Source organism: Balaenoptera ricei, chromosome 11 (assembly GCF_028023285.1).
Source record: "Balaenoptera ricei isolate mBalRic1 chromosome 11, mBalRic1.hap2, whole genome shotgun sequence".
NCBI lineage: Eukaryota > Metazoa > Chordata > Mammalia > Artiodactyla > Balaenopteridae > Balaenoptera > Balaenoptera ricei.
Genome location: NC_082649.1, coordinates 4,213,429 through 4,240,825, shown reverse-complemented (window position 1 = coordinate 4,240,825; position 27,397 = coordinate 4,213,429). Strand labels below are relative to the sequence as shown.

The 27,397-nt window shown below is 43.8% G+C and overlaps 1 protein-coding gene across 12 annotated transcripts in view; it reads right to left on the bottom strand.

The window, feature by feature from the left end:
- The window catches only part of FARS2 (phenylalanyl-tRNA synthetase 2, mitochondrial), a 374,708-nt gene that overhangs the window by 164,042 nt on the left and 183,269 nt on the right, over positions 1–27,397 (bottom strand). For all 12 annotated transcript variants that reach the window (XM_059937845.1, XM_059937846.1, XM_059937847.1 and 9 more), the window contains one exon: positions 8,216–8,376. In XM_059937845.1, the coding sequence (XP_059793828.1) occupies positions 8,216–8,376 (161 nt within the window). The remainder of the gene's footprint in view (positions 1–8,215; positions 8,377–27,397) is intronic.

Sequence of the window (27,397 nt, the reverse complement as noted above, 5' to 3'; positions counted from 1 at the left end):
AGCTAATAAATTGCCTTTTCCACTTAGATCTGCAACCCCCCCCCCGGAATTCACTGTTGAATAATTAGGAGTCTGGGGTCAAGTTTCATTTTTTCCATATGGACACTCAATTATCTCTGCTTCGTCTGTACAGAAGTCTCCTCCTCCTGTCCGTTCTATAGTGCAGGCCGTGCCATGAGCCCAGAAATAATACAGAGGTGTGTTTCTGGGCTCCCGCCTTCTCTGGGCCCCTGTGTCCATCTTGCATCAGCTCCACACTCTCAAAATTACTGTAGCTTTTTAAAAAAGACTTGACATCAAAGTGAGCAAATCCTTCAACTTGGTTGTTTGGCTATTTCTGGCTCTCTGCATTTCCACATAAATTTTAGAATATGCTCATCAAATTCCTCATTAAATCTCTCCGCATTTTTAAATTAATTAATTAATTAATTTTAAATTTAATTTTTAATTTTATATTGGAGTATAGTTGATTTACAGTGTTGTGTTAGTTTCAGGTGAAATTCACAGCAAAGTGAATTTCTTTTTTTTTTAGCTACTGTGGCTGTTTAATGTATTACATTTTGAAGCAATCCTACAAATTGTTTTTGGATATATGCAAATGCAGTAATAACATGAGGATGGTAAACATCAAACTGAAGGCAGTGGTCACCTCTGGGGAGGAAAGAGGAAGGGGGCGTCCATCAGGGAGGCACAGGTGTGTCAAGTGCATTTCAAATGCTTTTCTTCTTTATAAGAATCTGTGGTAAATCCCAGCAAGTTTGCTGGGTGGAGGGTACACTGTTCTATGTTATTAGCAAATCAAATCAGGAAATGTATGTTTGTATATTTAGAAGATTTCATCATTTTAAAAATGAATAAAGATAAATATACAGTAGCTACTTGGTTCCCAACCAGCAATTAACTGGGAGTTCAAACTCTGCCGAATGGGCTTACAAGGGTCATCTATTTATAATCCACTGTCCTTGGTCGTGAATTACAGTCTATAATTGTAATTTATAAATCTCACAGGGAGGCCCTTGAGAAAATAAATTCTTCCCTCAAATGGAAAGAAAACAGTTGATTCATTACTCAGCCAAGTGACAGAATAATTAAGCTATCCACCATATAAATCACTGCCTACGTTAACCATTTTTCATTTTCAAGACCACAAGATTATACATATGAAACGCCAACTGAAATGCAGTTTGAAAAGCTGTGTGATAATGTAATCACAAATTAACCCTCATTTTTCTGTCTAAACACAAGCTGACTTTAAGTTTCAGATGAACCCAAATGCTCCTCTAATCCTTTGAGTAAAGGAGCAGAGCACACTCCTAATTGCAAGTGAAGAGTTTTGCTTTTCCTTTCGTATAGGATGAGGCAAATTAGAGATACGGAACAACCATACTTACCTTTCTTGACTAATAACTTAGTAAGGTAAATTATTTTCATTTTATTCGGTCCCCAGAATATTAATAAAAGCCTTGAATTTTTCGCTTGAATGGGGCTCTGATCAACGCCTGCTATTCCTCCTTTGATAGCTCTGAGGGTCTCATTCCCAGGCTGAGTCACCTTGAGGTTAGCCTTCCAGCCTTCTTCCCTTTGGCCAGTGTAGTTAACTCCGGTGGATGTGCCCTGGTGACCCTGATTTCTATGCTCAATTTCAAACAGAGAAAAAAACATCCCATAGCCACATTCTGGCCACACATCCCATCCAGCTGTCCTGTGAAAAGAGGCACAGCCAGGTGCATGCAAAAGGAGTACTTTAGATTTGACTAGGGAATCAAAGCATTAAATTGAAGGAAGCAACCTCTAAGGGGTGATTTCAAACAACAGGCAGCAGAGGGTAAAAATTTAAGGCTGGGAGAGCTTTTCCAGCAGCCCCATCATCGCACTTCACAGGTGACTGTGTGCTCATAACAACGGCTGCCGCAGTAAGAGACGGTGCTGCCTGTAGGGTCTGCCACACCTGGCACGGTTAAGCCTTATTCTAAGAGCTCAGGATAAGTACAGCAGGCTAAGTTCACAGACCATTCCAGCTCCCTCGAAGAGGAGATGTGACAAGAGTCTGCGGAGGACTTCTGGAAAACTTCTTCCCACTTAAAAAGGAAACAAGGGTGTTTCTTTTTCTGCCTGTGGGCCCCGCTGTCTGAGGTGACGGTTAGCTCTCCTGCCACCGTCGCTCAGGCCTGAGGGGAAAACACGCAAGGGTCCAGAGCATCATCCAGGGCCTCCTGCTCTCGTGCCTCTCATTTAAGTTGGGCCTTCCTTGGTTGAAGCCAAAAGCATCCCTACGGCTGTCCTGTAACTGGTACCTCCCAGTACCCACACCCGGGAAAAACCCACGGACCTACCCGCCACTGCTTGATGGACATGTTCTTTCTCCCTGTGGCAATCCCTCCCTTCATACTTGTATTTGTTTCTGGTCTCTATTCTCATGATCTCCTTTTAAAATTATGACTCCCCCCGCCCAGCTTTACGGAGGTATAACTGACAAGTCAAAATTATATATCTTAAGGTGACAGTCTGACATACATATATATACATTATGAAGTTATTACTAAGACTATAAGTTTTAACTTATGATCCATCAATTATTAGTATTTGGTTTAAATGATCCTGTACAGTATAAACTTATCCCTTTGGTTGCGGAGATAGAAAGGCCAGACATCTTCCTAAAATATATTGCACATGATTTGTCAAATTGGATAGGTAATTAGCAAGATTAAAGGTTTAATGTGTTGTCAATAAATAGGAAGTTCTTTTACATTTCCATCAGGTTAGTGGCCAAGAAGCTGTAACACGGATGTTGAGTGTGTGCACATAAAAGGTCACATAACACCACTTCCAATCTACGCTACAAGAAGATGCTGAGGCCCTCACTCTTAGCTTTCTAAAAAAGTGTATTAAACAAGAAAGAAATTCATGGTAGTGATTCTCTAAATACGTAAATGTATCACAAGACCCCCTGCTTTCACAAAAATAAAAAGCAGTCATAAATCCACAGGTCTCTGATGACAGAGGCCCCAGTACAAACACGGGGCCACATTCCATAGGACTCAATAGACTGTGGGTCGGTGAAATGTCCTCGCATCATAAGGCTGGCAAAGCAAGCTGAAGATGGAAACCGCGGGCACAAAGGACCAGGAATCATGAGGACAGTGGCCACTGCGCTCATAGTGGCTATGGTGGTGGTTGACAACAGGAATAACGGTTAACATGGATGAAATGCTCACTGGGTGACAGGGTCTGCTATGAAAGCTTTACATAAAAGCACCAGGATGGTTCCCACGGCAAACGGGTCCGTTCTCTTGCTCACTGCTTCTCTCCGCACCTGACTATCAACAACGACTACAGGGCATGTATAAAAGGTCCTACGGCTGGTCATCTTCCCTGCTTCTTCCTCTACCTCTTCCTATTACTTTCTTCTGGGATAAAGATCCTTCTTCCAGCAAAAGAAAAATATTTATGTGCCTTTTTTTGGGTGAGATGGAAAAAATGCACAGGGAAATAGTGAAAAAAATTGAGATCCATTAATTTAACTACAACACAATGAAGTTGATGGGATTCTCCCAGCTGGATTTATTTGGGAATAGAATGAGGAAACACTGCATAATCCTGCACTAAGTCTCTATCAGACAACATTTATGACAATGACAGTGAAACCAGATCTAGGAGCTATTCCAAGCCCTGGAGATTAGCAAGTAATCACAGGCTCAAGTCCTAATACAATTCTGGAGAGACATGGAAGGATTCAGAAATTAACTAGCAAAATAGGATTTAAAAAAAAAAGAAGAAGAAAATTTTGACCTCCATGTGCACTGGTCGGTATCAGCAAAATTCTACATTCACCTACGTGTAGCCCCATCATTGTACTTCATAGTATTTGATAATTATCTCTTGATAAATTTGTCTCCTCCTCTAGATTGGAAACAGCCTGAAGTTAGGAACTGTCCATTTCATCTTACTGACTCCAGGACAGTGCCTGGGTTTAGGCAACCACAGTTTTTACCAGCTCAATACTAGGAGCTCCCTGGAGTCAGCTTTAGATAAAATCCTAGCTCTGTCCCTTACTAGCAGCGTTATTATGGTTGAGTTCCCTGGTGGTTCCAAGCCTCAGTTTCATCATCTGTAAAATGGGTTAATAGAACCCACCCCATTGGATTGTGAAGAATGAAAGCTATAATATAGGCAAACTAGTTCAGTGGCTTGTACACAGCACTCAACAAATGGCAAGTATGATAAGGCACTAAACTAACGCCCAGACTACGGTACACTGACCGTGACTGCAGGAAGACACAAAATAAGGGAAAATGGCCAGTCGTGGCCGTAAGAAACTCCCAGCCCTCGTATAGCAGAGCACTCACCGTTGATGCCTGGGTACCCCAGGGACAGCAAGGAGTAACTCTGACAGTTTCCCAGGAGTCTGTCCACGACTGACCTTGGAGCCCACGGGGCCGACTGGAGACCCTGTCACAGTCACTGCCCGGATTACATCAGCCTAACTCTTTGTGCCGTCAGTCTCAGCTGCGCCATCTTCTCATAATCATGTTAAGTGTTCTTCTTAAGCCAGGCCAACAACATGAACTGACAAAAGGAGTCCCTTATTCCCCTCATATGTAGAACCACGACTACTCCACACAAATAGTTAAAAACCGCTAACACTTTCATACTATCTGTATTACTTACACCTAACAACAAAATCTGCTCTATTCTATCTGAAGCAAGCAGTTTGCCACGATGGAAATGGAATAGATAAAGGTATATGTGATGGGCTGAATAACAACCCCCAGAGACGTCCACATCCTAATCCCTGGAACCCGTGAATATGTTGCCTTACACTCAAAAAGAACTTTACAGATGCGATTATGAAAAGATCTTGATATGTGGAGATTATCTTGTCACAAGGGCCCTTGTAAGAAGAGACAAAAATTCAGAGAGAAGGCAATGTGACCACACAGGGAAGGAAAGGAAAGAACGTAAAGCGATACAGAGCCAGGAGCCGGGGAATGAGGTTGGGCCCAGAAGCTGACAAATGGAGGAGGTGGGGTCTCCCCTGGAGCCTCCAGACAGAGCCAGCCCTGCTGACACCTGAGACTGAGCCCTGACAGATCAATTTTGAATTTCTGACCTCCAGGACTGTAAAATAATAAAGACATATTGTTTGAAGCTGCTAGGTTTGTGGTAAGTTGTTACCTTAGCAATAGGAAACTAACACAGAATATAATCAATAGATGATAATTAAAAGTGAATAATTAGGAAATAGCTCTCTGTGATCTATAATTTACAAAGCATTTTACAGACATCTATTTTTTCAGCAATCAAATCCTAACTACCCCACCAGAAGTTATTAAGTTTATTACACAAAGGTAACCATATAAATTATATAATAGTGCAGGTAGGCACACGCCGATTTTCTACGTTGAAGGCAGGAAAGATTTTTTTAATGACATTTAATACAAGAGACCCATTGTCTACTCCTGGATCCTCTGTGTCTCCTAAGAGAAGACAGTTGTGAGCCCACTTAAAGCTTGACTTCCACCACTAGCTGTGGTCACGACTGTGCCATGCACCTGTGCTTGCCCCACCGTGGTGCTGAGCCCGGTGCTGGCTGGTGTCCCATCAACATCAGCCAATTTAATAAATGACTGAATAAAGGAAAGAGTGAGTGAGAAAAGCTCAGAGCCTTAGCCAGGCTCTGCTTTTGATCATTCAGATGGCGTTTTCTTCCAAATTAACCAAGAAGGACCTGGTGCTAGAATAAAAAGAAGTAGCTTAGTAAAAAGTAAAAAAAAAAATTTAAAGTTAAAAAAAGGTAAAAAGTTTAAAAATAGGTTTTTTTATTTTTTTTTAAAAAGGCCAACAAAAATGAAACCAGACCATCAAATAAATGATAGAAGGTGCTACTTTTAGTTAGGCTATAAAAGTCACAAAAAACCATCGGTCCCACTGTAAGCATGAGAAAACAATAAATTTAGAAATCTTTTGTCATAAAAGATACCAAAAGAGATCTGGATGCAAGTCTGAACGAACAGAATTCCAGACAGAGATGAGCCCTAGATTCCAGAGCTTCCACCGCTGGGCACGAGTAGGCGGAAGGCAGCTGCGGTTGGTAAAGAAACTCCGCTGGAATGAGGAGGGATGAGCCCCACGTTGCCCAGCCAGGCCTGGCTCTTGGCAGATCGGAAAACGCAGAGACAGCCAGCCCTCGCTGCAGCCCAGTCTCCCTCCTGACCTTTTTGCTCAGCAAGCATCGGTGCTGGAGGAAGCTGGCAGCGGGGCGGAAAGCAGAGAGAGATCACGTAACCTCACACGCAGACCCCAAACTCTGCCGCTCGGCCAGGTCTCACCACAGAGAGGACAGGAGACGTGAAATCCAGTTCGACTACTCCTTACGACAAAGGGACCTGGCTCGTCACCTTCGCTGCCTGACCAGGGAAAGGGTAGGGCTTCCCGAGGAAAAGCGCTGTCCACCATTTAAAAAGTAGGACGAGTGAAGAAGCAGGAAAAATGTGACCCATAGCTAAGAAGAAAGAGAAGACTAAAAGGAGAACAACAGAGAACTAAAGGGTTGGAAATAACAGACAAGGACTTAAAAATCACTACTACGAATACACTAAAGAATTTAAGGGAAAAGTACAAAATGGGTGAAAAGATGGAGAATTTCATCAGAGTCATAAAAACTCTAAAAAGGAAGCAAGTAGAAATTGTAGAACTGATGAATACAATATCTGGAATGATTAACTCATTGGAGGGGCTTAATGGCTAACTGGACACAATAGAGAAGATGCATAAACCCAAAGCTAAGACAAGAAAAACTATCCAAAATGAAGCACAGAGTGAAAAAATAAAAAGAGTCAAACCTCTGTCATCAGAGTTCTATGGCATACATCCAAATGGCCTGATATACATGCAGTTACCGCCTGAAAAGTAAAGAAAGAAAGGAGGAGAATTGTTGGAAGAGATACCAAATGAGAATTTTCAAAGAGGGTTGAAAATCACTAATTCAACACAGCGAAGTCCCAAGCAAGAGAACAGACAGAAAAGTCATACACAGGTCAACCTGCTAAAAACCAGAGTGAAAAGATAGAGGCAATGAAATGACATGTTTAAAGAGCTAAGAGAAAAAAAAAAATACAAGCACAAACACTGGCAACCTAGACATCTATATTCATGGAAAATAGTCCTAAAAAATAAAGGTGAAACACAGGCATTTCCAAACAAAAGCTGGGAAAATTCATGCTGCACTACGAGAAATGGTAAATGAAGTTCTTCAGACTTGAAGAAAATGAACACAGAGAAAAATCATGATAGGCAGAAAGCAATGGTGATCAGTGGGGCAAATATCAAGGAAAATATAAAATAATATAGTTTTCAATTTCTTTAAAGAACAATTGGCTATTTGAAGCAAATAGAGCAACGTATTACGGGATTATAATACACAGAGAAATAAAATATGACAATAATAATACAAAAAAAGGCAGAGTAAATAGAATTACACTATTGTAAGGTTGTTAAATGTTTCATGAAGTTGTAATAGTTACTCATGGTAAAGTGTGATGAATTAATTATACATACTGTAATCTAGAATAACCACTTAAAAATAATACAAAAAATGGTGAAACTAAACAGCAATAGGGTAAAAAAATATAATACAAAAGCCATCCGAAACACACCCACAAAACCTCAATTTCCAAATAAAGAAATAAAGAACAGAAAGAGAAAATGAGTGAGAACTAAGATAATAAAATTAAACCCAAGAACGTCCCATGTAATTATGTTGAGTGTAAGATATATTCAACACTCCAATTAAATACGGGTTTACAAAAAGACCCAACTGTTTATAAAAGACACGTTTTTAATATAAAGACAGAAAGTGAAAATAAAATGATGAAAAAAATATACATTGCAAACACTAATCACAGGAAAGCCAATGTGTCTAGATTAGCATCAAAAAAAACTGAACTGTGAAAGTATCATCAGTGATAAAGATGGATATTTCATGATAAAATAGCCATTAATAAAGCCCAAAATTTCTCCTCTGCTTAGACTAACAGGCTTGATAAATCCTCTTTTTTCAGCATACAATTTCAGGAGGTGTATGATCTCCTGTGTGTTTATGAATCTCTATTTAAAACCTCTTTTCAAAGTCACACTATCTTTAAATACAATGATTTTATTTTCGGGCACGTGACCCCCTCAATTAGCATCTACTTGATTCTTGCATGTCAGTTACCTGGAACTTCACCTTCTGGTTGATGTCCTGCACGCAGAACTGCTTCAGGAAGCGCTCATCCTCACTCCAGAAGAGGCGGATGTCGGGGATGTCGTAGAGGACCATGGCCAGCCGCTCCAGCCCAAGGCCAAAGGCCCAACCGATCTGATCTTCAGCACCAGCTACAAAGAAGAAAGAAGACAAGATGACAGGTTAAAAAGCATGAGGGCAATACTCCAATATAAAATAAAAAGTTAAAAAAAAAAAAAAAAGCATGAGGGTCCACAGGTCCATCCCACTCCTGACACCCAGATAGGGCCATGGTGAGTGCCGACCAGAAGGGTGCTGGGGGGGAGGGGCTGCGGAGACACCCAAGGGGACCCCGATCTCACAGTTTTCGTGCTCCCCACATTCCTCGCTCCCCTCCCCGAGGCACTCTGGAGTCAAACTTCTCTAATACTGTCTTTCATTTCTGCTTAAATCCCAGGCTCGCTAAGCCCTGGTTTCTGCCTCTGAGATACTTTTCTGTAATCTGTGCTCGCCCTTTTTCCAACATTCAGCCTCTATGTTCAGGTTACAGAGAGGAGAGAAAACACAGGCTCTGTCCCCAAGTGGCTTACGAGATGGGCAGGTTTGTTCAAAACATGCCACAGTGGACCACTGATATTCAGGAAGTGTGTGTCCAGCCTCCATGAACCCTCAGTTTACTAGAACACACTCTGACTCTTAGTAAAAGCTGCCCCGGTAACACACAAGGAGCAAGCCCGCCAAGGTGACCTGCACACCTGGCACCAGCCCCTCCGAGGGTGAGCGTGTGGTTCAGACCTATGGCAACACATGAAGTCTCGGGTTTGCTCACGTGAAGCAGAGTGAGACGGAAGACACAAACTGCTGTGCGAAGGGGGCAAGGGAGCAACGCACAGCACAGGGAAGAGCTCACGAGACAGTGTCATTTCGACAGGACGCTGAGGGATGAGCAGGACGCCCACCCCCACGCACACGCCCTGCGAGGGGACCCCTTAGGGACCGCTCCCTAATCCCTAGGGTTTCTCTGCTGGGATTAGGTTACTTTATGCGAGTCCATCTTAGCAAACTCCAGAGAGTCTCCTGCTGGCTTAGGAGAGCTGAGCTGACGTGAAGAGAGGAGGCCCAGGTGTGGCCAGGCCTGGAGGGAGGCCTCCAGGAGCCAAGGGAGGCCCTGGCGGCAGCAAGAAAGTGCGAAGCTCACTGCCACGATCGTGAGGAAATGGATTCTCCCAACAGCCCGAATGAGGGAAGACAGGACCCTGAGCTCCAGGAGAACGTGGCCTGGTGACACCCTGATTTCAGCCTGTCGAGACCCTGGGCAGGGGACCAGGCCCTCTGCACCGGACTCCTGATGCACGGCGGTCGGGACATAACAAGTGCGTGTTGCTTTAAGCCACTAAGTATGAGGTTAATCTGTTACCCAACACAAAAAACTAATGCTGATCCAAATGTGGAGAAAGATGAGGGCAAGTTCCAGACTGAAGGAACGTCTTCACTGGCAAAGGGATGGAGGTGCAGCAGAGGAGGGTTTAGGAGTGGTTTCTGGCAACACCGGCCGGGCAAGCTTCAGGCAGGAGAGACACGGCGGAGAGGACCTACCCCTGGCCAGGGGCTGGCGCCACTGTCGCTTATAAATGAAACCACAAGGATAAACTACAACAACGGAAGCCAGGAAGAAGCGTGAGCCTCCTCGGATGATCTGTTTAAAAGATGAATGGATAAAAATATCCAAAATGAGATCTCAAAAGGAAAAGGTACAGAGAGAGGGAATGAGGCAGTAGCGGGAGGGAAGACACGCAGGAAGAAAAGCAGGTAGCTGGGCAAGTGCGGAGCGCACCTGTGTCCTGAGTAAGATGACCTCTCATGCGAGGCGGGGGGATGGGGGGGGCTTAACCCCAGACAACGGGGTCACGAAGGAGGGAGCACAACCCCTGACCCCTGGCCAGCTGCCTAGAAGAGGAGCTAAGGGTGAGGCACACTCTTTAGAGTAAGTCATACTGATGCCTGAAAACCATAAAGAAGGCTGCAATGAAAAATGTAAAAATTAATGTAAGTGTGATACACCGCTTTTGTGTCCTAAAAGAATAATTTTCTCTTTAAGTGACACTGCCCATTCCTGGCAGTGTGGTTCCAAACACCAAGCATTGTGTGGTCCCAGTGCCCTCGGTGACTGCTGGCCACACTGTTTATTCTGATAACAATTTGGAAAATACAGCAGCACATACAAAGATCCATAACGATGCTCGGACTCTTTATCCTTATGATTCCATTAGGAATTTATCCTAAGGAAATAATTCAACAGAAGAAAAAAGATAAATGAAGGAAGATATTCAAAGCTGTATAACTCATTAGAGCACATGAAAACAACCTAAATGCCCCAAATTAGGGAAGGCCTTAAAATTATAGTACATTTTAGTGTAGTCATTAAAAATCATAATTATACAAATAAATGTTGATTAAGTGACAGACTATAAGAAATTATGAAAAATATCTATGATAAAATGAGTATGTACTATGCCACTACTATTTAATACAGGTGCAAATGAGGGTTGTAACGTAAAAAAATAAAAACAAAATCTGATAAGTAAAAAATGGTAACAGTGCATTTTTATCTTGTGTTTATCTTAAGTAAGCTTTTCATTTGCTTAAGGGTCATTTTATTTTCCTTTTCTGTGAATGTCTTCCTATTCTATTTTTCACCCATTTGAAAAATGAGATTGTTGCTCTTTTTCTTGCTTACTTCTAGGGGTTCTGTGTTATTCTTGTTTTGCTTTAGGAAAGTTTCAGAAGATGAGGAAGAAAGGGAGGGTAACGGATGGAAGGAGCAAAAGCTAAGACACTAAAAACTGCTGGATGTGAAATAAACTCAAATACCCTAAATCTACTGCTCTTTCAATTACAGATACTGGGCTCTAGATGCTTGGTTTTATCTAAAAATTTCATAATAAAATCTAAAAGATTTAATAATTAAGGAAAAAGTCTAACTCACAAAGCAACATTAATATTCCACCTCTCTTTATTATTTTTTTATTTGAAAAGACGTTTCAGAAACATGTTTTAAAGTTGTTTGAAAACTATTACCATTATGGGATGTCATGGATATAAAAGAAAAGCAGCAGCTGTCTGTCTGTTTCGGGGGAGTGGGGTGGGAGAGAACTGGGCAAGTGGAGGACGATGGGGGGACTTTATACCACGTGCCTTTTCTATAAAGCGTGAGAAGAAATATTTCAGATAAAAACTTTCATGGCTAGATAAAACACAGTAATTTCTTTTCTGTTTATTTTTGAGAAGTTATACCCCCCCTGACACAGTGGTGCCAGACTTTCAAGAAAATCATGTGACTAGGGAACACGGATTACAAGCTGAATTGACCTCTTTATTTCTATGACAGCCAATACATTTCCAAGCCTGGAAAATCAGTGTCATTATCTGTGGGGTTTCAGGAAATGACCACAAGCTCCTGCATATCCTCCCCTGGAACCCCAGTGGGCTGTGACTGCTTCAGCCCACAGGGTGTGAGGGAAGTGATGCTACGTGACTTCCAAGGTTACGTTAGAAAAAGCCACCCAGCTAGTGCCTGGTTGCTTGGAATGGCCGCTCTCCAGACACTCCCTCCCGGGAATCTCCCTCCAGAACACCCTCTCTTAGAAGCCAGCCGCCGAGCTCCGAGCAGCAGTCACACGCAGAGGCCACGCGAGGCACTCCAACGGACAGTCCCAGGGGAACCCCGTCATCCTAGCCTCGAGGCAGGCAGGTGAGTGAGGCAGATTCAGGAGGATTCCATGTGCAGCATGAACAGAGAAAAACAAAAAACTATAACAGAACGTTAACAAATGGAACCCAGCAATACACAAAAGGACATTATATCACGACTGGATTTATCCCAGGAATGCAAGGTTAGCTCAACATATGAAAACCAATCAGTGTAATTCATTTAATAAGCTGCTTAAAAAAGAAAACATGATCATCTCAATAGATGCAGAAAAAGCAACTGGCAAAATTCAACATCCGTTCATTATAAAAACTCTCAGCAAATGAGGAACACAGGGGACTTCTTCAATCTAATAAAAGACACAATAAAAAACCAACAGCTAATATTATACTCAATGGTGAAAGGCTGGTTGCTTTGCCCTCAGGGTCAGGTTGAAGAGAAGGATGTCTACTCTTGCTATTCCTATTTCTGTCTGAGTTCCCAGCTAGTGAAAAAAAAGGTAAAGAGGAAATAACAACAGCTTAATAGATTGGAAAGGAAAGAGTAACACTGTCTTTATTTGTAGATGGTATGATTGTTTACATAAAAATTCCTCGGGAACACACTTGACAGGTAACAAATACATGAATTTAGGAAGATCACAATATACAATAATCCATGGCGTGTATGACTCGGGGCCTCAGTCCCACCTGGCTGCCAGTGAGGACAGGCCTGAGAGGACGCCAGGCTCAGGCCAGCAAGGGGCCATCCCATCAGCACCTGAAAACCCAACCACCTTGTGTGTCGAAGCTCAAGGACTAAACCTTCATGAGGAGCAGGGAACAGCTGGCCTCCAGCTTCCTGCCACTGCCCACAACCTTTGATTCTCACAATCATTCTTACTGAAAAGCCTGCTTGTGACAATCAATTACCAGGAAGGGCTGTAGGAAAGGGCGTCTATTTGCTGAGCTGCACCAAATTTTGTTTTTGAAACACTCTGTTTTGGTCCCATCTAGATCTGCTTCTTCTGAATTGCAGCCCCTGCGTCGAGCTATCGGCCTATTACATTCTTAGGGTGCCAGGAACTCCTTGTCAAGAATGCCGGTCACTAGGTCACTTAGTCTTCTTACGAGTCTTCATGAAATAAGCTGATCTAAGAAAATGGGAACAGGAAAAGCTTCCTGCTCGTGAACAACTGGACTGTTTTCAGTTTAAGGATATTGCGACTTACATAACTGATCCTAATCCACTCCTTACTTTGGCCCCATGGACGCTTAAAGCCATCCTTACAAGGTCACCTCCACAACGGTACGTCTCTCTGTGTGACTCTTGTCCCAGTTTTATTTTCTTATCCTTATATCCTCTTTGTCCTGATTATCTGAACTACTTATTTTATCCTATTGTACACACTTTTATACGGCACTTCAAATTCTTTATGGAAGAAAGAGAGCCATAAATAACTAGACACTTAAAGGTACTGTCATCCCAGACAGGTCTAACTTTCAGGTCTTTGGCAATCCTCAGCTGTAACTTGTTGCCGGGTGCTCCTGGGCTGACCGGGTTTTAAGGCAGCATTTTTTTCTACACTCTGGTACTGGAGGGTTCCAGGAAACTAGTCTCTGGGGCATAACACTGACTGTAAAGAAGCACCTCAGTTAAACAGAATATTCCAGATGGGAGGCACTTAGGTTTTCTCTCCTCCTTCTCCTCTTCTTGTTTTTAAACTTTCCCATCTCTGGACTCTTATCTCACGTTATTTTGGTTTTATATGTAGGCTGACCTTCTTAGAAAGATTTTCAGCAACTAATCCCCTTACTCTGCTGTTTTCTTCAGGGAATATCATCTCTTAGACCCCACAACTTTTCATGTGTATTTTGTTTACTGTTTACTGTCAGACTCTGCCGGTAGCACCTGATCCACAGGGCCAGGACCGGGCTGGTTTCCCTCTTTGACACATCTGGAGGGGCTGGACCAGGGTCCAGCACGTACAAGGGCTCAGGCATTGTGAGGAAATGAGTGAATGGCAGGAAGGCAAGGTTTAGAGATTCTTCCACTTTTTAGTTTATTGGCTGCATTTACATGGGTTGTATTAGGAAGAATTTCATACTTAAAATGAAGTTTTCAACACAGGCAGTGACTTTCTTTAATCTTTTATCTGTCAGAGAGTTTATCCATCATATTATGAGGTGACATGAGAGACACCATTTCGGAAAAGACTTCTCGGAAAGGAGAGAATTGGAACATAAAAGAAAGGAATGACGGGAAAACTGAATGTTCTGTCCCCTCACCCTGCCTCCGTCACTGTCACCGAGCTTCTTCCACGCAGGGCGGCAGCTCCCATGGCCTAGGATCTGAGCTGCCTCTGCTCCAAACTTCCTTCCTTGCAGCTTATTGTCTTCCCCAGTGACCGAACCCTGCACCCTGAGGTTCCCTCTCATAGATTGTTTTGTTGCAAAGCCAAAGGTCAAATTAAAATTTTAAACTATTACATATTGGAACACACTTTTTTTTATATTAAGTACTTCCCTGTCAATAGGGGCTGATTTCTAGGAATTCTTTGGCTCAATGAACTGACACTTTCCCAAAATAACTGTGAAAAGAAACACTGAAACAACCTAGCAATTAACATTCATATTTTATAGAACTTAACCAATTACAAAGCACTTCACCTATATTACCTTGATTTTGAGCCTCACAATGACCCTATGGGGTATGTCAGACTGGTATTATTAGCGATGTTTCAAAAGTAAATACCATTTAAGCCAGATCACACAGATACTGGGACTCAAATCTATGTTTCTGTTGTCTTTTTCACTTCAAGTATACATCCAGCGAATGTTCCCCCCAGATTCATGTTCAAACATTAACTTAGAGAGGAGGCTCTGTTCCAAGTATTTCAAAACATCAGAAAGTTCCACTTGTGTCTGTGTACTTTCTGCTTTGTTATTGCCAGTTTCCTGATGGACTCTGTCATTATTCCATGAGAGCTAGTAAAATGATTTGCATACATAGCTGTTTAAATCTATCAACAGGCTTTTCTGAAGGTGGGGTTTCATGTCTCCAAGCGTGCCTTTCACCCTGCACCCGACCAATACACACACAGAGCTGCAGAGGGAGCTGACGGCGCCAGTGTTTAGCAGCGGTGTCGGACAAACGCCTCCGCTTCCCTGGACCGTTAGTTACAACGACAGCCACCCAGGGACAAAAGGCCCACAGTATCCCGGCGCGACACTGCACAGCCACAGGCAGGCCTAGAGAGGCCAGCGCAGCTACATGAATTCTGATTTCTTCTCTTCCCACCGTGGACTTAGTACTTGATCCCCTGCTTTCCAGCTACAATCCTTGAACTGTTTCCTCGGAGACTTGTCACTGGATGACTGACTTTCTGAGCTGTGCCCAGAGATCAATCTCCCACCTGAAACTTCTCTAGTTGTATATATCCTTGGTGCCACACGCTTCTGTCAATAAGTCCTTCACACGATCCAAAGGCGGACCTCTTTGAAAAGAACCTTTCCATGGAATGGAACAGACTGTGATCGGATTCTACAAGCCTTGAAAACAGTGGTCCTTCACACGGTCTGAGCTGGGCTGCATCCTAATCAACATTCTCTAAGAAAACCTTTAACGCCCGTCTTAAAACACTCCCTTTGGAACATTCCCCTTTCCTTTCTGGGTCCTAGACTTTGGTTTTCTTAATAAAGGAGACAGCAATTTCTGGTGCATATACTAATCAATAGTACATGAAACAATCCCCAGTGGTCTTATCCAGTCAGAATTCTCCTTATAATGTCTCCAGTTCCCTTAGGGATCTATGTCCTAAAAATCTGTATCCTTCCAACAAGGGGGAAAAATAAAAACAAACATACGGAGGCAGAAACATGAAATGGAGTTGAGTTGACCAAGTTGACAATAGTACAGGGTAATTCAGAACCTTTTGAAAATGTAAAGGCAATGGTCATGCCTTGCTTAGCACTTTTTAAGAGTTAAAAATTAAACATATTGACTTGGGACTTCCCTGGCGGTCCAGTGGCTAAGACTCCACGCTCCCAGTGCAGGGGGCCCGGGTTCGATCCCTGGTCAGGGAACTAGATCCCACATGCTGCAACTAAGAGTTCGCGTGCCGCAACTAAATAAATAAATAAATATATTGACTTGAGTATAATCAACCGAGAACTCATCTCCCACCTCGTATACCTCCTTTTGACTTGCCGCCAAAATATAGTAGTTTTATCCTTTACCCCTTTCTCTCACATTTCAATCTAAGGTCCTAGAACTCAGGAGAATTAAGTACTGTTGTGCAGCACATTGCAAATAAAGGTTTGCAGTGAACAAAAGTTGGCCTTCCTAACAGTTTACTAGCTTTGGCCATCGTCCATTTTTGAGAGAGCAGTTGCTTTTGTCTGATTATTTGTTGTATTTTGTTTTTAACTGCTTGAATTGCATACAGCACTTCAGGTAACAATATATTCCCAAAATTTGTATGTGAGACTTTTTTTTTAAACCAAATCACATTTTAAGTGCACTAAGATGGTCATTAATTATAAACACTTTCAACTAAATGGGGATTCTTTGTACACCAATTTTCATAAGGTGACCCACGTCCATAACAGGTATTTGAGGAATACTTGTCAAACCCTATACGGAATTATTAGTGTCGGGATACGCTTTTACCTACTTCAAATGTATCGTTAAGGTTTCTTATTAACAAGAGTTATCAAAACTGGGCCACAGCAAAACGTGAACTAGAATTGAGAGGTTTATTCAGGAAGAAAGGAGCAGAAATGGAAAGTGTAACCCCCGGAGCCCAAATGACAGGAACGATGCGGCCTTGGGGACAGGCCTTTGGATGGCGGCCAACACAGTCCTGCCCACAGATGCCACTGACCATGAAACGCAGACGTATAGGGCCAGCTCCAGCTGGAGAGAGTAACCCAGCCCAGCCCCCGGCTGCCAGAGGGAAGCACCGTGGAAGAATGTTCTCTTCCTTCTTAGTGCGGAGGACGTGAACACCGCTTAGGTGACTTTTAAACACACTAATCCATCCCTAAAACTCCTGAAGTATTAAGCTGGATGTACTTATCTATTCCTTTCTGTTACAGAACCAAGGAATAATACGTCCCGCCTCGCAGTCTGAAAAAGTGTGCCTTCATATCTGTTAGAAAAATGACTCTCCAAAATAAAAGTTAATAGTGCTCTATTTCTTGTCACACTGTCATAATATCTTAACCATGAAAGGAATTTAATTTAGAGTAAGTAATGCCACTGTCACTTAAATATATGAATGATAAAAGAAACGTGAGCTGTTCTAATTCCATAATTCCCAAGTAATGACAATTAATGAAACCTTCTTTCTAGTGGGAGTTGTTTTCGGCAGCAGATAAAAGAGCTGCCGAGCCTTTTAGGATGTGCTCTCACAAACGCATTGCTTCTCTCTTTATCATTATCCAAAATATAATTAAAAGATGACATTTAAAACAAACTAAAAGTCAAACAGTATCCCACCCTCAGAGGAAAAGCAGCTGAGAAGCAACACTTCGCCTCCACTGAGAGCTGGTAGAAACTGTGGATAAAGTCCGCTGCCCAACATCTGCCTTCTGTGCTGCACCTGTCCTCCTGCAGCATCAATCCCACCTGTCAATACACGAAAAGCTGCATGAGATTATCACTGGCTGCTACTGCGTAGACAGATATTAATTGGGCTGTTTTACCGCTGTGGACATGTTCTCTGACCTTTCCAAAAAGCAAACAAATCAATAGGAGTATCCTATACAGACTTCTATTTTCTTCCTCAGCTTGCTCCAATAGTCTAAAATTCAGAGTTACATGTTTATGGTCTTTACTGTTTTAGACCATCTATCTAGTGACTATCTACACGCAGAGAAAAATCAGCCTTTCATGTTAGCCCGAACACAGTTCAGTAGCCTTTAGGACCTCTTGGCTGCGAGGCTTGTGGGATCTTAGTTCCCTGACCAGGGATCGAACCCGGGCCCTCACAGTGATAGCGCCAAGTCCTAACCACTGGACCGCCAGGGAAGTCCCGAAGCCAAGTTATTTATCAAAATGCAAAAGAAGATTTCTGAGCAAAAGCTAAACAGCTTGATCCGGTCTATTCCCAAATATCTTAAGGACAAATTAACCAAAACTTTCTTGGCAAGCTGTTTGAGTCACGCTTTCCTTCTTATTTTCAAACCGTAACCCCGTCCTCTGTCCCCTCATTGGCACCCCACACTGCTCTGTCTCGTACAAAGCCAAAGTAATCAGGGCTTGATTGGAGGCCCGGGGCCAATGTCCAACTGTCCAGGGCCTGACCCGCTCAGCTGTGGGCACTACTTAGAACAAACCTGAACAAACACGGCTCAGGACCTAACACAACCCTAAAGGGACACTGCTTGTTTGCGCTGTAAGGGAACGTGTACACAGCACTAACATTACACGATGTCACCTACTGGCTCCCCACCGTACGAAAGCCAGAGACGTAATAATCATTCGAATATAACAATAATAAGCCCCTAATAGTATTAAGAACACACTGAATGGCTTTTTTTTCTATCAACATATGATAATACACATCATTCCAGAAGCTTTTAGTCTATGGATATGGTTTAAAAAAAAAAAAAAAAGGAGATACGGCAGAACAACCACTGAAAGGCCAATCTGCCTATGACCCAAGAGGTCAAAAGCAAGGGTACCAGATGTCCTCCCATGGGTGAATGGCTACACAAATAGTGGGACATCCACGCCATGGAACACAGATCCACACAACACAAAGAAATGGACTTTGTAGGGACAGATGAAGCAACTTTCGTGAATCTACAGAGAGTTAGGCCCAGTGTAAAATACCAATCCCAAAAAAGGGTATATACTATATGATTCCATTGCTACAACATTTTAAATAACAGAATTTTATAAATGGAGAACAGATTGGTGACTGCTAAGGATCAGGGACAGCAGATATGGGTGAGGGTGAATATGATTATAAAAGGATGACATGAAGGATCGTTGTGGCGATGGAGCTATTTTGTATCTTGCCTTTGGTGGTGAATATGTGAATCTACACATGATAAAATTGTATAGAACTAAATACACAAACAAATGAATCCAAGTCAAACTGGGAAATGTGCATAAGATCAATGGATTGTGTCACCGCCAATAACCCGGTGTAGCTGGACTATAGTTTGGCAAAATGTTACCATTGGGGGAAACAGGATAAAGGGTACACAGGATCTCTCTGTTCTTACAGCTGCAAATGAATCTACTATTATCCCCCAAAATTTCAATTAAAAAGAAAAAAAAAGAAAAAGAAAGTGCAGCTCTATACATTTATGAAGGGCGAAATCCTGCCCTCCCCATCGTGGCAGTCTGGTAAATCCTTCCTAACCGGGCTGTCTACAGTTCTGACAGGTCAAGTGAGGCCCCTGGACACTCACCCGGCAGTGGGATGCCAGTGCCCTACACCCTCACTTCTCTCCCCTCTCACTCTTTACCCCTTTCCCATTAACCTACCCAGGTCACATCCAACTATTACTTCTATACCAAGATGCACCATGAATAAAGGGGCACTTTTTAACTTGATAAATAGTATTGATTGGATCCCTGAATGAAGAAATTTTCATGCCTTTTCTCCCAACATAAATCTGAGCTCCCCTGGGGAATCTGCTCTTGCCCTGTCCCCTTCCTTTTTCTGGACATTTCTGGGCTCTCAGAACCTGATGAAGAGGAGGGGACGGGCAGGAAACAGACTCATTTTCTGGGTCAGGGCAGCCTGTGTACAAATAGGCAAGACAGTTCTTTAGCGGGAGGGTTCTGCTTGCTGGGAAGAACGTGGAAGCTGGGTAGAGAAAAATCTCTCAGTGAGTAGAGGCCAGGTGTTCCATTTCTAGGAAATTCTCCAGGAGTGAGTGCCCAAGAGAGGAAGGAAGCCGGCCCTTCCGTGTTCCACAGGGGCCTGGTGATGGGCCCCTCCCCACCCGACGCAGCCCCTGGCCTTCGGTAGAGCTTGGAGAGCTCAGAGAGCCGCTGCAGACGGACAGGGGCTGCGTCTTCCTCAGAGCAGAACGGGGCCCTGTGGAAGTTCTTCCCTAATCACCACCGTTAATCTAAAGAACAGACAGGTTGGGAGCACTGACTCTGCACCCAGCCCCGTCCTGCTGCCCCACTCACCAGCCGGGCGACCCTGGGCCAGTTATTTATTTACTGCCTCTCTGACTCCACTGCTCTGTCTGTAAAGTTGGGACAGTCAACAGAAGCCCCTCGTGGAGCCTTCGTGAGGCTCCTGTGAGTGAGTAGTTATTACCCAAAAGAGGCCTAGAGCAAAGGAAGGGCTCTGCAGGCGCTCGTGACGGTCACCACCCAGGTCTGCGGAGACGCCAACCCAGAAAGCAGCACAGATCAGGCTCCCCTGGACCCTTCAGTGCGAGCACGTAGCTCACGTCTGAGGCCAGCAAATCCTCTCGCGTTCGCGGAGGTACTATTGTTGTTTCAGTAGAATGTTAAGTGGACTATTCCCACTGTCGGCAGAGGCCCCAAAGGCTAAGACAGGTGGATGCTGGACATGCCATGGGACAGTGGGATGGGTTTGCTCACCACCCCGCTGCCACCTCCATGCTCTGTTAGGAAAGCTAAGAATTCACTGTTATTGGAGACATGAGCTCTTTGGAGAGTTACGTCCTGTTACTGCTGCCTCCTCCTCCCTCCCAGGGGAAATGGGGAGTGACCCCCCCCCCCCATCAAGGAAGTGGGGCAGAGGGTTAGGGAACCACCTAGAGAACTTGGCAAGTGTCTCCTTGGGTCTGGGGGACCTAGAGACTACCCCTCACCCATACCTGAAAAACTCTATAGGCTGAACACTGAATGGAAACGGCTGTGGTGCTGAGCAGGAAGACAGGTCTGTGCTGGACAACAGAATTGTGAGTTTCCTGTAGCCCAGGTGGGCCCTCAAGCTCGAAAAGCACCCCACCCCCAGGTCCTGGATTGGATGAGCTGAGCTCAGCGGCGCGAGCCTATAAAGACACCACTGAATACAGAGACCCAGCCATCAGCCAGGTAGGACGTCACCCATTCCCGAAGCCTTCGGTCCCCACTAGTGGTGAATCGCTAAGGGATCCGCCAAGCACCCCCTGAGAAAAAGTCAGCGTCTGGACACTGGTCACTCCCGGAAGTCACACTGCCGGGCCCCAGCTCTGCGGTGACAGAGGCCCCTCCCTGGCCCTCGCCTCGCTCCTCCCCTCCCTGCCCAGCCCTCTTTCCCCTTGCTCTCCCACCCGTCACCAGCCTTCCAGCTTCCACCCCTGTGCCCTACTCTGAGCTGAGGGGAGGAGAAAGCTGTCAGTTGGATGGAAGGCGGAAGCTTTGCCATTAGCCTGGACTGTACTTGAAAGTGACCAGGAAAGCTATGGATCAGCTTGAAATCTCACTCTGGGTAAGGAAGAATGATTAGACGGAACTTGCTGAAGGCAGTGGTGTGAAAAACAAAACAATTTTAGAAGTTTACATCTACTGAGTCCAGCTCAGTGACTTCAATGTTATAAATGGTTTCCTTATCCTTCCCTCTCCTCGCCCGCATCCAAATGGCCTCGTTCAGTTCTCTTCCTTTGTGCTTCCCAACCCACCACCCCTGCTCTTGCCTCCTTATGCCTCTAGGTAACACATAAATATTTGAAATATTTAAATATTTTACTCCTGACTCCAATGAGAGTAGCGTATAATATTAAACTGAATAGAAATAACGGGGAATATAACAAAGAAACAGAAGAATGGGGATTAAACATGACCAATTTCTCCATTCTTCTTCCCAAGGAATCCGATGCATTTTTAACCATTTGGCTATGGAACCTGAGAGATAAAACAGATGGAGGGGAACTTAAACGGACATGGGAATAGAGCTGGATAAAAATAAGATATCGGTTGGCAAAGCTAAAAACACAATCCCACGGGTCTAAGCACACGAAACGTCTATAACATCATGTATTCGTCAGATAGACCAAATTGGTAGTCGGAACCATGATACAGATTGTCCCTTTCATCAATAAACTCTGTCAAGTCACATCTAGGCCATAAGAAGGATCTCTGTGTGGGGAAATGCTATGTGAAAACCAATCCCTGCGTCATTCTCATCTTCCTGGACCCTCCCAGCAGAGCCTGGTGGTCATGTGACCGTGCTCCTCCAGCCAATGGAACCGAAGCAGGCAGGAGCGAGACCCCCGGCCCCCTTGGAGACCCTCCAGTTCTCCCGTCCTCTGCTATGGGGTCCATGGCAGCCACATGTTCCAGATGTTATCACTGTGGCTCTCTCTGACTGAGAGATACACTTTCAATGGATTAAGCCACTGAGATTTCAGGGGGTTCTCTGTTAGCTCTGCACGGCTGGGCCTATCCTGACGATTAATCAGCCCTAACATTCTGACATGACAAAGGAATCTGCATAACCTCTGATTGGTACCAAACTGAGGATCAATGCCACTTTTCCTTGTCCTATAAAAATAACTTTGCTAGCTCAGTATAAACATTTCATATAAACTGGAAGAGATTTATAGAGAGCCTACCACTTATAAATTGTTATTAAGAAAATGGTGTTCCTACACTGTGCAAAGGTTCAGTAAACAAGAATTTGGCTAAAACATAAGGAAAAACAACCCTTGAATCTCTAAGGAAGTCAGCACTAAAACAGGTGACCCAGAGAGGTTGGGGAACAAGAGACCCTAGTCAGGGAACTAAGATCCTGCATGCCACGAGGCATGGCAAAAAAAAAAAAAAAAAAAAAAAAAAAAAAAAATTACAAAGGGAAAGAAAGGATTTCTAAGAACTCCTAAAAGTAGGTTGCTTTTTTTTAAAAAAAGCAGCTTTTAAGAACCTGAGTTTGTCTTTGGTGTAATTTTATCAGGAAAGAAGCAGGTACATGGCCATCACTCTTGCTGCTAAATAGCGTCTGTCAAAAGTAAGCCTACCTTGCCTCCCTTGGAGGGGAGCAGCCAAATCCATCATTCAGTGACCAATCCAAACCCATCAGGATGCTCAATATATTCTGATTCACTACCATATATATCTGTCAATATTTTCTCATTTTTAGTTTTAATAAATCTATCATGAATTTTTTAAAATAAATTTATTTATTTTATTTATTTATTTTTGGCTGCGTTGGGTCTTTGTTGCTGAGCACGGGCTTTCTCTAGTTGCAGCGAGCGGGGGCTACTCTTCATTGCGGTGCGTGGCTTCTCTTGTTGTGGAGTACGGGCTCTAGGGGCGCGGGATTCAGTAGTTGTGGCACACGGGCTCAGTAGTTGTGGCTCACAGGCTCCAGAGCGCAGGCTCAGTCGTTGTGGCTCACGGGCTTAGTTGCTCCGTGGCATGTGGGAATCTTCCCGGACCAGGGCTCGAACCTGTGTCCCCTGCATTGGCAAGCGGACTCAACCACTGCGCCACCAGGGAAGCCCTATCATGAATTTTTAATCAATATTTTATTTCCTTTGGGGGCTCTATTTCTTTGCAAACTTACCCTCCACATGTTATCTATTCTCAGGAACTCGAGATAATTTGAAAAATATGGCTTCATCATTTTTCACTCATCAAACTGGCAAACATTGCAGTCTGACAATGAAAAATGCTGGCAGGAAGGTGGACAAACAGCAAGTTCACACACTGCCGCCAGGGGCGTCAGTCCCATCTGTGATGTCTTATTTCATGAGCTAGCGTTTTGAACAGAGTATCTACTATATTATTCTCTAGACTCTGTAGACGCTTAAAAGTTTTCTTAATAATAACTTAAAAAAATTTTTATTGGAGTATAATTGCTTTACAATATTGTGTTAGTTTCTGCTGTACAATGAAGTGAATCAGCTGTACGTATACATATGTCCCCTCCCTCTTAGACCTCCCTCCCACCGACCCCTCATCCCACCCATCTCGGTCATCACAGAGCACCGAGCTGAACTCCCTGGGCTATACCGCAGGTTCCCGGTAGCTATCAATTTTACACGTGGTAGTGTATTTATGTCAAACCTAACCTCCCAATTCATCCCACCCTCCCCTTCCCCCCGTGTCCACACATCCATCCTCTACATCTGCATAAGATGTGCTCTTCAAGGACAGGGACAGAACCGCTCACGTCCTTCACACCCTGCCAAATACAGAGAAGTAACTATGCAAGTTTGATCTAAGAAAGTAAGAGACGTAAGTACTTTTCTAATGGGGCAGCTTTGAACTGGATGTGGGTGTTCCCAGCAGGAGCCACAACCAAGACGGGAAGTGTGACTATCTGGGTACCAGTGGCCACCACAGCCTCTTCTGACAAGCCTGCTCTCAGGCTTACAAACCTGAATAAAAGCATTCTTAAAAAAACCCACCACCACCACCAATGCAGCACGATGCTCCCTCTCTGAACTAACTTTACGACCCTCAGGTTCTGCTTACGCTTGCGGGCAGCAGGGCCCAGAGCACCTCTCTGTCTTCGGTCAGGAGGAACTGTCGTCCACCCCCCCTGAAAACTGCTAACAGCCTGGCATCGTGGGGAACTGGCCAGGACTGTTTGGCAGGAAGACCCCAATCTTGGTCACTCTATTTGACAGGAAGCAAAATTGAATTTTAAGGAAGTCACCTCGGGTCACCTACGGCTTCTGAGCTTGAATTAGCTCTTCTAATCTCATTTGCTTGTTCAAAGCAACACAAGAAAACTATAAATAGACAAATCATCCACTGTCTCAGTGTAGCTCAACATTAAGACGACACTCAGATCCACCCAGTGAGACGTAATGGAATAAACACTGTGATGGTATCAACAGCCAGACAACTGAACTTGATAACACAATGGGACCCTTATTTTATTTCATTTTTTAAAAAAATTACATAGGGGACTGGGTTCAGAGAGTCATATCGTAGGAAAAAAAGGGTACTTGGAATACAGGGCAGCTCCTTTGTTAGACACGCCTCCTTATGGGGCCCTGGGTACCGGATCGATGGATTAATTTCCACGTCCAGGCTTCACCAGCAAAGTGCCCACTTCCTTCAACCAATCTGCATGTTTAAAGCTCTCCCTTGAAAAAGCTCCGTGCACTGCTTCTAGCATATTTTACCTCTTCCCTTCTGGACAAGCTTCTTGAAAGGACAGTCTACACTCACCGTTTCCAATCCTCAGCCCCTGTTGACTCCTCAGTACGATGCGGTTTAACTGCACTCTGGCTTCTACGCACCGTTCTACTAGGGTTACCTTCGCAAACACTGACAAGAGCCCCGCCTGCCAAAAACTGCCTCCTAGGACCGACGTCTCAGTCAGTTCAGGCTGCTGTAACAAAGTACCGTAAACTAGGTGGTTTATAAACAATAAAAATTCATTTCTCACAAGTCTGGAAGCTGGGAAGTCCAAGGTCAAGGCACCAGCCTACTCAGGGGCCCACGCTCTGGCCCATCCTTCAGTGTTGGTGTTCATCAGGCAACCACTCTGCCTCCTGTCCTTCCCGCTCTGTGTTCCCCTAGGTAATTACACAGAATCCCATTCTTTTATCATCTGATCACTCCCAAGCCTCTCTCTCCAGCCCCGACCTCTTGCCAGAGCTTCAGATTCATCTACCCAAACACCTTCCAATGTGCCACAACCAAGTGATATCAACATTTCCAAACCTGAACTCACTGTTCTCCCCACCGACGCAGAGCCTACTTCTCCAAAGCTGAAAACCTCAGTCTGTGACATAAATGCCCCACCAGTCACCCAAGAAAGAAACCCGAGAGTCACCCTTGACTCCTTGTTCCAAAACTCCAACTCCGACCTCCATTGTTACTGCCTCTGCCCTTATGCAAGCTCCTACTGGCCCCCTGGATACAGCAACTGCCATCTGGCTAGTATCCCAGCCTCACTCTAGAGCCAGCACAGCACCATCCACATGGCCCGGAGCTAACTGAAATGCACACACGACCGTGACTCTGCTCTGGAAAGTTCTCCAGTTTAAATATCAATAGTTAAAGGTGAAGCTAATTACAGAGCAGCACCCAAGACTGCCCACCCCTGATTCCGCCCCTCTGCATCAGCAACTCCTGCCACACCTTCCTTCACAAGTTATGCCCTAGGACAGCCCCATCCCACAGAAATCTAACACAGGCCATACAGGTAGTTTTAAATTTTCTAGAAGCCACATTGAAAAAGGGGGGGGGGGGAACAGGTGAAATTAATTATATTAATATACTTAATCTAATATATCTAAAATATTCATTTCACCATGTAATCAATATTTTTAAAAAGTATTAATGAGACCGGTTACATTCTTTTTTTGAACTAGGTATTTGAAACCTGGTATATATTTCACACTTAAACAAATCTCAGTCTGAACTGCATTCCACATGCACAATAGCTACACGTGGCCAGGGGCTACCATGTTGGACAGTGCAGCTCCAGCACCAACAAGATGGTTGATACGTTTCCCCATATGTCATGCTCTTTCATGCCTTTGTTCTTTTTTCCAAACTTACTCATATTCATCTTTTGAGATTCGGCTCAGACAGCCCTTCCTACCTCCCAAGCTATGCCAAGTACAGACTCATATTCCATTCACTGCTTGGGCCAGCCACCGTCCAAACACTGAATTCATCTACCTACACGTCTGTCTCCAACACTAGAATACTAGTTCCTCCAGAGCAAAACCCTACCAGATTTACTCTCTTCCATATCCCAAGCACCCTGCAAAACGTTTGTACATAGTAACAGAGAATTAAATCCTTGTTGAAATAAAATGATTCAGAGTAGCACAGGCACCACTGAAATCAGAGCTGTATGTTTAAATTCTGGGTTCTGATTTGCATTTCTCTAATAATTAGTGATGTTGAGCAGTTTTTCATGTGCCTCTTGGCCATCTGTATGTCTTCTTTGGAGAAATGTCTATTTGGGTCTTCTGCCTATTTTTGGATTGGGTTGTTTGTTTTTGTGATATTGAGCTGCATGAGCTGTTGTCTTCTCATCTTGTTTATGGCTTCCTTTGTTGTGCAAAAGCTTTTAAGTTTCATTAGGTCCCATTTGTTTATTTTTGTTTTTATTCCCATTACTCTAGGAGGTGGATCAAAAAAGATCTTGCTGTGATTTATGTCAAAGAGTGTTCTTCCTATGTTTTCCTCTAAGAGTTTTATAGTGTCCAGTCTTACATTTAGGTCTCTAATCCATTTTGAGTTAATTTTTGTGTATGGTGTTAGGGAGTGTTCTAATTTCATTCTTTTACATGTAGCTGTCCAGTTTTCCCAGCACCACTTATTAAAGAGACTGTCTTTTCTCCATTGTATATCCTTGCCTCCTTGGTCATAGATTAGTTGACCATAGGTGCATGAGTTTATCTCTGGGCTTTCTATCCTGTTCCATTGATCTATATTTCTGTTTTGGTGCCAGCACCATATTGTCTTGATTACTGTAGCTTTGTAGTATAGTCTGAAGTCAGGGAGTCTGATTCCTCCAGCTTCGTTTTTTTCCCTTAAGACTGCTTTGGCTATTTGGGGTCTTTTGTGTCTCCATACAAATT